An 11236-nucleotide genomic window follows, 5' to 3' on the forward strand; every position below is an offset into this window, starting at 1 on the left:
ACAATGTACAATACCTGTACCATGCCATGACAATATATGATAATGTACAATACCTGTACCATGCCATGACAATATATGATAATGTACAATACATGTAACATGCCATGACAATATATTATAATATACAATACCTGTACCATGCCATGACAATATATGATAATGTACAATACCTGTACCACGCCATGACAATATATGATAATGTACAACACATGTAACATGCCATGACAATATATGATAATGTACAATACCTGTACCATGTCATGACAATATATTATGATGTACAATACCTGTACCATGTCATGAACATATATGATAATGTACAATACATGTAACATGCCATGACAATATATGATAATGTACAATACCTGATAATGTACAACACCTGTACCATGCCATGACAATATATGATAATGTACAACACATGTAACATGCCATGACAATATATGATAATGTACAATACCTGTACCATGCCATGACAATATATGATAATGTACAATACCTGTAACATGCCATGACAATAAATGATAATGTACAAACCATGATAATATCAAGCCATGATAATATCTGAACATTTACAGTACCATGCGAAAGGCGTAACAGTGTTAAGGTTCTAATCTGGCACATGTGCGAAATAGTGTTTCAGCCGCAATATGTCCTTAAAAAGCTGTAGTTGACATGTTCACATAAGCTTCTTATGCGTGTTTTTGTGTGTTTAACATTTCCCCGAGCAATATTCCAGCTGCAAATTAGCGACTCTGGACCAGACACCTCAGCGACCAGTAGCATGAGCGTCTATCTAAGCATCTGAGATACGATGGCATGTGTTAACCAAGTCAGTAGTCCGACTACCCGACCCCGTTAGTCGTTTCTTACGACAATGATAGTCCGAATCTTCACAGGTTCGCACGAGCTGGGTCAAAGATCAATGTCCAATACGAACCTATAGCTAGCTCTACGGTTTACATCTGCCTGTAATGTTTGGTGCCGTATCCGTTTCAAGACATGTTCTTTTCGAACAAGCGGAGACTCTACTGACTATATTTTAAGACACCCCACCCATGGAATTTTAACATCCCATAATTCCCTTTCAAGATGGCTGTCCTTGTGACGGGTGACAAATGGCAGGAATTGCTGTTAATCCTGGAGTCCAAGCTCCCAGACAGTGTGACTGTGAGTATACAGACCTACATAGTGACGTATAATGTGTGGATGTCAGTGTAAGGAGACGATGTTGTCAACCACAATGCCAAGTGCATACAGTGGAGTGCAGGTCCCGTTAGCTGTAAACACCCACACAGTCGATCTCCATAACTTGAAGTGGGTCACCAGGTGATACAAGGTGTGCTCAGGTATGCACCTATCGCTGACAGATATCACTGAAGGTACTCGTGACCTACAAATCAGAGATACCAACAGACGGAGTAGAACATTCTAGCTACCGATTAGAGTTAAACCCGGCTCATAACCATTCATTGCTTGGGCGTTATTTTCTAGGCATTTACGGCCTCCAAGCATACGATGTGCTTTCTCAGAAAGCCGAACAAGGAGCAGTCTCTGTCAAAGCAATCATTTCCTCGATCCACGTGATCATGAGTTTTTGGGCACCCTCAGTTAATTACGTTTTGAGACCCAGGCTTTAAAACAAGGGAATGTGAATGACTGAGTATGGTTATAGACTTCGTCGCGTTCAGGAATACATGTATTTCAGCAATGTCACGGGCGACTTCTTAAGCTGTTCACTGGTCACGAAGGGGGCCTGGGTTGATGGGATTTACCCATAGGCCCTGACTGGTCAGAGAACAACGTATATATTTTACCGAACACCTCAATGTTCATATTGATCTGTTTGGTGCATGGGTTATGAGGTCGTACACTTCAACCCAGCTGCATGAATCAAACGACTGGAATCTTGCATCTTGTTGTTTTCGACGCAGGTGTTGTCTGAGTAAAGTCGCGGCGATGTTATTCATCTTCTTAATATTCCCAGGGCCTGCATTTGAACATTTTGTCAACATATATTTCTTGGCACGCAAGGCAAATGTTTTCGTAGCCATCGCTAGATTTTGCAAACGACGTAAGAAAATCAGATTTAGAGGTGTCTCTCTCCCATTGATTTGCATTCGCAAAAAAAACCCCGATAATTTCCGTGCATCATGGGTGATTCAATGTTATTCAAGATGAAGTAGTACTACCAAGAAGTACTGAATGAGTTGCCATTGGCAGCGGAGTACATTGCAGTGCACCTCGCTTGTAATTGGGCTTGTACTTTGAGAATAATGGAAGAGCGCTTAGCCAATCAGAAAACGACATTTATGTGTGATGTAAGATAAATATCATGTAGGGTACTGTGCTTAGGTCTCCGGTGTGATCCCTTTCAAATACCCTACCATTTCTAGTTTCTTCGTGTGTACGCTTCAATCAAACACGGGTGGGTACTTTCTTTTGCATCTCACTGTATCACATATCCTATAGGAAGCCGTGCACAGAAGCGAAACTATTTTCGGAAACAAATTACGGTTATCAGTAAGACCCCAGCGTCCTTATTGGTACACTGTTGCCTTGTATCTGTATTGGAATATTCCCATTTACTATTTTGTTTATAGATATATGGTCAGCTGAAGACTTCTGCGAGCGGTGATTGGCCATGCTACTCCTTCTGGGTTGACCAATGGCCGGGGGTTACAGCGGTGGTAGCCACGCCCATGCCCGACCTAATGGTTGGTTTTGTATCTACGAGGTTCTTTCTGATGACTATAACCAAGTATTGTACATGTAAAGGTATAACATTTATCTTCAGCAACCCATGTTTGTCGTAAGAGGCGACTAACGGAATCTGGTGGTCAGGCTCGTTGACGTCACCGCATCCCAGTTGCACAGGCTGATGCCCATGCTGTTGACCACTGGATTATCTGGTACAGACTCGATTATTTACGGTCATATAGCTGGGATATTGTCGAGTGCGGCGTTACGCAACAAATAGACGAGGATGCTTGTCATCAATAAACACACAGACGAGAATACTTTTCATTAATAAACAAATGGACGAGGATACCTGTCATCAATAAACAAATAGACGAGAATACTTGTCATCAATAAACACATAGACGAAGATAGTTGTCATCAATAAACAAATAGACGCGGATTCTTGTCATCAATGAACAAATGGACGAGGATGCTTGTCATCAATAAACACATAGACGAAGATAGTTGTCATCGGTAAACAAATGGACGAAGATGCTTGTCATCAATAAACAAATAGACGAGGGTGCTTGTCATCAATAAACAAATAGACGAGGGTGCTTGTCACCAATTAACAAATAGACGAAGATGCTTGTCATCAATAAACAAATAGACGAGGGTGCTTGTCATCTATAAACAAATAGACGAGGGTGCTTGTCATCTATAAACAAATAGACGAGGGTGCTTGTCATCTATAAACAAATAGACGAGGGTGCTTGTCATCAATAAACAAATAGACGAGGGTGCTTGTCATCAATAAACAAATAGACGAGGGTGCTTGTCATCAATAAACAAATAGACGAGGGTGCTTGTCATTAATAAACAAATGGACGAGGATGCTGTAATCTGAAAACGATACAATATCCTATTATCAAATTTACAATACATATTCAATGAAATGCTATGGAAAAAACATTGTTACGTTAATAATAAAAATAATAATCAGGCAAAAGAAAGTATGCCATTGACTATGACTGAAACGCTTCCATCGAATATTCGTTTCATTTTTGTTTCATATCTTTTTCATTTTTTTCAAACATGGATATATACTTTCTTTTGCCCCGATGAAACATTGGTGTATACTCTGTTTATCCCCAATGAAACATGGGTGTGTACTTTCTTAAACCCGATGTAGTAGTCCAAGATCTAAGCTTGAGCACTGTTGAAGGGCCGATGTGTAGGGTATGACTTGTAGGGGTGACCGGGTCAGTTGTAGTACCGGGTAATGGTAACTATGGCGATTACTCTAAAAGCCTTGAGTAGATGAGTAAACTTATTTCCCTTCGCTTTTTTGCGGTACACATCCAGGCCATCCTCATTTGTTCGCTCATGGCAAGATACAGTTAACGAAAACATCGTTTGTCACATAGGTAAATAATTTTTTTTAACAAAAAGTAATAAAAAGTTCCCAATGCAGTAAATGTTGCTTATTATGAAATAAACTTTTCAAGTGTATACTTGAGGTGGTGTAACGGTGTTTTATCAATTACCTCCATGTGATTTCCCTTTCGTGTTGTGATAATGAAGCAAGTTATCATGGATTTTTTGTGTTAGTTCCTTACTAGTGTTATCATAGTAGAACAGTTATGTTATGGTATTGGCCCTGGGTTGAAAGGTTTTGGTGTCAGTCCTTGTATTTCATTTTGGTCATACCAATACAAGGATTAAAAAACAAACAAACAAACAAACAAACAAACAAAATATATAAAACATTTTCAATGTCGATGGTGATAAAGGTTTGATGTTAATTCATTTCCACCTCAATTGATCAAGATAACATCTTTCCACATTTTATTTCTATTCAGTTTCGAACATAAACAGAAAGTCTACATCTGAACCTTCTTTGTTGCAATTGCCCCATCCACCTGTGTAAAAATACAATTGCCCCATTCTAGGTGTCATTTGCGACACTGGCAACCGTGATAGTAAACTTTAAATGACAGTTTAATGCCAAGATGCCAATGTACTAGTTAGCACTGATTAACTTTGTGAGCAGTCGACTACTATCGATTTACAAAAAAAGTTAAGTAAAACGTGTTTCAAGTGACTCCCGTCTGTCCTACTGAAGCTTTGCCTGATACAACCCCACGTGCAAAATATTTGTACGTCAAAACAAAACAAAACGAAAGTAATTACCCTCTGCACCATGAACATTTATGACGAGATCAGTGTGTTACGCTCAAACTGTTAAATTGCTTCCAGGATTCTTTCAGCGGGAGATTTCACGTTATCTACGGACAGGAAGCGGAAGTTGTTTCCAGGCTTCTCCAACATCCGGGCGTTCTGGATAGGAAGCAGGCGATGACCTTCGGTTAGTGACCTCGGCGGGGTCTGAGGGTGAAGGTCACGCGTTTTGATTTTTTAAAGTGTATGCTTAGTATATGTTTTAATAGAAAAAAATCAGTCATGTCGTAAAAGTGATATGTTTGGATGTTTCTGAAACGTGTGTTGTTGTTTACAAAATGTCTTTCACTATTTAAAATGTGAAGCTAACATGTGTTCTCATACCGTGAAACTGGTGAAATATTGCTGACAGAGGTGTTACAGGCTACTGACTCCTCTCCATAATCCTCTTGTAGACTTACCTCCGCATCTTTTGCCCTCCCTTCACCATTTGGCCGCTGGGGAGAGAGGTGTCATCACTACCGACGAAGCCGGTAACGTGAACACTGTCGACGAGGGAAGCCTGATTAATGTGTATGTGCTCGTATAGCGGAGAACGGTACTATGGACGTACGCAAGGCACGGATTCACCAGAAAGATATGCTGTTCCTCAACTTGTGTTTTTGTCTTTCCTCCGTCCGTTTCGCTTTCCCTTTCTGAGGGCGGTGGGATAGCTCGCGACACCGAAAAGTGGGGTTCGATTTTCCAAATGTGTACATTCTGTCAACATTTGAAGCTCATTTCTGCGTTCCATCCGTGACGTTGCTGGAATATTTCTATGAGCGACTAAAAAATCACCCGAAATCAAACAAAATTAAAGTGAATTCAGCGTTAATCTCCGAAATTAAGATTTCACAGATTCTATGAAAGGCTGAACGGTAAAAAGACGCTTACTAAAACTATCACAAAGATGATACTGTATGAGAAGGGTGGGTGAACGGAATAATAAAAAATCAAAAATATAATAAAAAATGAAAATAAAAGCAAAAAAGAAAAAACCTTCAATGGACCATGCCTGTTCTTTACAAAATCAAATCATGTCTGTGCGTTTGCAGGTCTGTCCCAGACAACATGGCCGTGGGTCAAGTGACACGTACTGACGTCGCATCCGTATGTGCCACTTGGGAGTACAAAGATCCTGGGGTATCCGCCTTCGTACAGAGACTAGTGGAAACCAGTCTGCCGAGTGTATGCGTGCGCACATCAGACAGCCAACAGAAAGTAGCGCACGCACTTGTCCAGCCTCATCACATGATCGGCATGTTGTATGTTGATGTCAACTTCCGGCGACGCGGTTTAGGTCGATTTGTTGTCAGTCATTTGGCCAAAAAGATGCTGATGACTTCACCGATAGCCGCTGCGAAAGTAGAAGACCCAAATTTCGCGTCGCAAGCACTGATGAAAAGTCTGGGTTTTGCATCTCATTGTAAATATTTGATTGTTTCATTCACTCCAAATGAACATTCCTGAGACAGCTTAACGTAACAACAATAAATAGTTAAAACTGTGTAGAAACTATTCAACTGCTCTGAAGTTCCCCAATATCATAAACATTCATCTATGTTTGCAGGACCTACACTTGTCGTAATAAGAGGTGAATATCGTTTCGCTGAGACATTTGTATGTTTGTTGTTCAACACCTAACTCAGCAAATCAGGGGCGACACGAACATTATTTGGAAAAAAGCCCGGGCGTACACATGATTGATGCTTTAATGGTTGGACAAGTCCACAACACTATCTGAATATAAAATTTTGCAAGCTGTCGGGCTTACACGAAAAAAAAAATTGCTTGGTGAGTGAACTATCGAGTCTGGGCCAGACAATCAACAGCGTGAACATCAATCCACGTAGTTGGGATACGATGACATGTGTCGACCAAGTCAGCGGGCCTGACCCTTTAGTGACCTCTTGTAATACGTATGAGCTGCTGAAGACTAATTGTATCACTGGACTGTCTGTTCCAGATGTGATTATAACAGACAGCAGCCGTATAGCTGGAATATTGAGGAGTGCTGTGTCAAACAAGCAAACAGTCATGAAAATGATGGATATATTTGTACTTTTTCACATATTGTTGCTTTTATGTGTATGCTGTTGCCTTTATTAATTGTGGTTTGATAATTTGATTAATTTGATTCTATTGACAGAAAATAAAGCTTATTTTACAAGAAACGGTTCCCTTTTAACTGCAGGAAAACATAACCTTGATTGTCTATATTAACACTCTCTCTCTCCCTCTCCCTCTCTCTCCCCCTCTCTCTCGTCAAATATCGCAAAGTACAACACTGAAAGAGATCTATGTATGACAAACTTACAGCACGATATCAAGGAATCCATGCCATCATGTCTAGTGTGCACGACATACTTGAAATACGTATACTAACAATATTCACACATTTGTGTGAGTTCTGCATGATAAGAGATGGCTCTTCGGGAAAGTACTATGTCCAGAATAATATGGCGATTTAATGGATCTTAGCATAAAAAAACAGGCAGCGGTCATGTCACTCTAATACATATGTAGTGTCAGTGCCTGAATGTTCGTACCGTCAATACCCACCTCTGAAATCTAGCCTTAATTTTCGTTATTTCATCTTTGTGTTGGTCTCTTCTTTCATGTAAATTCCTATTCGATTTTTTTTGCTAAAACAGCCATTTTATCTTTCAATTAAATGAGACTGTGTGATTGAGTGAGTGAGTGAGCGAGTTTAACGCTGCTATGAATAGTATTATTCCGGTGTATCGGCTTCAGTCTGAGGGGGAAATGGGATGCTGTTCTCATCACTGGCATCACTTTAGTGATAGATTAGCTAATATAGTGCTGACAGACCTAAAACCATAATCCGTGCAAACAGTGATTCGAAGTCATGATGACAGGTTCCTGGGGTGCCCAATGGTGACAACTCTCCTTGGGTCAACCGTGCACCTTTCACCTTTACACCTTGCACCTAACATGACCACGAAACCCCGACTGTAATCTATATCATAGACTATACGTATGTATATTCAAGGCGTTATTGCACGTATTATACACAGTCGTAACGAGGCTGATTATTTCACCTCCCGCAGTGAAAACGCAGTATTGTAATATACAGAATTAGGCTGGTATGTTCGGCATGCCTCTTTAAGCTTGACACATAAGCAGCAAGATGTGGTAATTAGTAGTAAGGACTATTATTAATTATTACCCTGTAATCAGTCACAGCGGTAGTAACCACTTGTTGATGACGGCGAGAATGGCTGCTTTCAAAACAGCTGCGACTGAAATTACTGAAATATACTTAGCACTGTAATATACGCTTTAACCTGTTGGGCATATCCTTCTCCGCCTTCAGAAAGTAAGTATCATTTTTCGTTTAATTTTAACACTTTTTTAAAAAAAACTCCTGGCTTATTCAATTTTTTCATTTCACTTTCGAATAAATCTACTTTTACGTTACAAGATTAGCCCCTCTGATTTTATTTGAGTAGAGAAGTGATGCAGATCTGACGAATCATCATCATCATTCTCAGTCACAGTTAATCGTGGATATTCCTACTTTTCATGTGAATTATGGCTGCAATGCACGTGTAAGTAATCTTTCATCTCTGTCCGGATATTTATTTGGACAATTCCTGCATCAGGGTTGTCCAAATGGGCGAGTGACTGTTTATTCATCACTGTATGAGTTATTAAGTGACTATGTAGACAAGAAATCTCGTCCGATTGGACATTAATATATCTCCCTGCCCGTTGACTCTGTCAGAGGGTGGTCTCCCTCTCCAATATACTCCCTCTCCAATCATTTGGGAGCAAAATATGCAACTGGAAAGTGTGAGCTGCAAAAAAATGGAATAGCTGAGTGAGTCTGTCGCCACTGTTGCTGTACGAAAGTCCTCAATTATATTTATCCGCACAGGAGAGAAATGTTTTAGGTGTAATTATTTGTGATATTCTGTTGATATGTACTACCATGCACGTGTTAACTTCACCCCTAAGATTATGGAGTCTCAGTTATATTTCAAACACATTCCACTGGGCGTAAAAGACAACATAGCGGTGACTATTATTTCAATGGATCGGTGAAAATAGTAAACTTACCTTAACATTATTGCCGCTGCATCACTGATATTCGCTCTTACTGGTGTACTACAATCTGGTGTACTGCGACTTCCGGAACATTTGTCTGATACCACAGAGCAGATACCAGGGAGATTCAGATGTTGATTTCTGAAATGTCTTGGACGGAGTAGCTTGGACTTAAATCAGTAGCTCAGACTTGATTGTAGAGAAGAACAGGCATGCTGTAGGTCCTACTTGATCCAGAAGCTTAGACAGTAAAATAGGTCTGTAGTATCCCAGACCTGAATCAATACACTGGATTCCAAAGTCGTCTTGAACTTACATCAGAACCATTACTTCAGACTAGATTCCAGGGAAGAGTAGGTCGTCTTGAGCTTATATCTCAAACATTAATTCCAAAGTAGAATAGGTTAGCTCTGACTTGAATAAGTATCTCAGGCTTTAATCAGTCCGGCAGAACCACTATCTCAGATTTGATTCCACACTGGAATAGATCTGCTTGAGCTCAGACATGACAGCATTTGATTCCAGAAAAGAACATCTTAGAATTGAACCTGTAGCTCTGATTTGATTAGAACAGGTTCATATGAGCCATTAACTGCACTTTTGAGAAGAATAACTTGGAATCAACGACGTCTCACTCGTTATTCCTGCTGTCTGTTAAACAAAGACTTAATTAAAGATATGTACGCAAATACTGGAATGATAGCTTATCTCTATCTTGCAAACGTTTTACTATAAAATGATTAAACAATCTATCCACAAAGAACAGTACCTGTCTGTGCTAAAAGTAAGAAAATTCAGAATAAGCCTTGCGCAAATCCGCTGTTCATCTCATGATTTGATAATAGAATCTGGTAGGTATTTAGGCTTAATAAAAGAATATAGGATATGTAAAATGTGCAATCGGAATATACTTGATGAGGAGTATCACTTTCTTTGTATACCTCCAGCCTATTATATGCTGAGAAATGCGTATATTAAGAGCTATTACTATGTACACCCTGACATCTACAATTGCAGATCCCTTTTAACCAATTCCAGCAAAGTGCATTTAGAAAATTTATATATGTATACCGATTACGCTACTACATACAGAAAAAATACATTCTAAAAAATTCTGCTAACTGATCAATTGTCCACTGTATTCGTACTACAGGAGTGAAGTCTCTTAAGTACGAAATAGATATATTGTTTGATATTTAAATCTGTTTCAAGCCAGCGTTTCTCTAGCTGATCATTTTATCATTTCGACCGGTTCCATTAAATTGAATGTACACCCTCAGGGCAAACGTGTCTACTTTAAAGGGCTTAACATTAGTGTTTAGCTCTGGGGAATCGAACACCTGCCTATAGCGAAATGAACATACGCTCTATCCACGAGCCCAGACGATTATGGTAAGGAATGCATAGGTTATAGTTTCTCCTTCTACCTGATTGTCCAATCAACGGACATGTAGAATAGGTTATGAGAAGGGAATGTTTTTATTTGATATTTATTTGTTATTTGTCATTTAACGCGGCAACGGCAATATTCCAGCTCTATCGCGACTGTCTGTAAACAGCAGGGTCCGGACCAGAAAATCCAGTGATCAACGTGATGAGGTTTGGTCTACGCAACTGCGATACGATGACAAGTGTCAGTCAAGTCAGCGAGTCTGACCACCCGATGTCGTTAGTCGCCTCTCGCGGCAAACATGGGGAGCTCAGACCAATTCTTACCCAGGAAGGGGCGGATCACTGAATATTGCTTCACAATATAAAACTATTTCCAGTGGTTGATAGCCTGAAGAGCTATTGGCAAAGACCATTCACAAACTGACTATCGCCATTACCATCTGTCAGCAGCGAACGGTGTTTGCTCAACTTGCAGACCTGCATGCATGGTTGTCACAATTTGAATAATTTGTGACATTGATTATCAATCTGCCTAATTATCATTACATACAATTAACCCACGCACAATGTAATCACTTAACTTAAGGTCGTGTACGGGGAGCTTGCAGCAGTGCTGAATGAATTGGTAACACGTCAGGCAAGGTTCAGCATGCAAAGAAACAAGACATGGTCATCACGCAAGGAATTGCACTCTAACCTTTGGACTCAAACGGTTGATTGTAGCAACTTCAGTTTGTTATGGAAGCACCTTTGGCGGATTGGTTGAAGAATTTTTAGTATGTCGACTTGGGCATCCATAATGTGTCGAATGAAGCACATTTGATCATGTATGTTGAAATGAGCTTATGTCGTTAGTGTAAGCACCTTTAGA

The 11236-nt window shown here is 39.9% G+C and overlaps 1 protein-coding gene across 1 annotated transcript; it reads left to right on the forward strand.

Moving 5' to 3' along the window:
* Window positions 1-1088: 1088 nt before the first annotated feature.
* Window positions 1089-7076, forward strand: LOC137284902 (uncharacterized). The gene is made up of 5 exons (XM_067816944.1): window positions 1089-1170; window positions 2604-2717; window positions 4942-5050; window positions 5319-5436; window positions 5958-7076. Exons 1-5 carry the CDS (start codon window positions 1093-1095, stop codon window positions 6370-6372), a joined length of 834 nt encoding a protein of 277 aa, XP_067673045.1. The 5' UTR covers window positions 1089-1092; the 3' UTR covers window positions 6373-7076.
* The last annotated feature ends 4160 nt before the right edge of the window (window positions 7077-11236 follow it).

Source organism: Haliotis asinina, chromosome 1 (assembly GCF_037392515.1).
Source record: "Haliotis asinina isolate JCU_RB_2024 chromosome 1, JCU_Hal_asi_v2, whole genome shotgun sequence".
In the NCBI taxonomy this organism is placed as follows: Eukaryota; Metazoa; Mollusca; class Gastropoda; order Lepetellida; family Haliotidae; genus Haliotis; species Haliotis asinina.

What these genes read in the sequence shown, in the direction of transcription:
- LOC137284902 (XM_067816944.1), top strand. Translation starts at nt 1,093, where the DNA reads ATGGCTGTCCTTGTGACGGGTGACAAATGGCAGGAATTGCTGTTAATC. An exon ending in AGCTCCCAGACAGTGTGACT is followed by an intron (nt 1,171 to 2,603) that starts GTGAGTATACAG and finishes TTTTGTTTATAG; the next exon opens with ATATATGGTCAGCTGAAGAC. An exon ending in GAGGGAAGCCTGATTAATGT is followed by an intron (nt 5,437 to 5,957) that starts GTATGTGCTCGT and finishes GTGCGTTTGCAG; the next exon opens with GTCTGTCCCAGACAACATGG.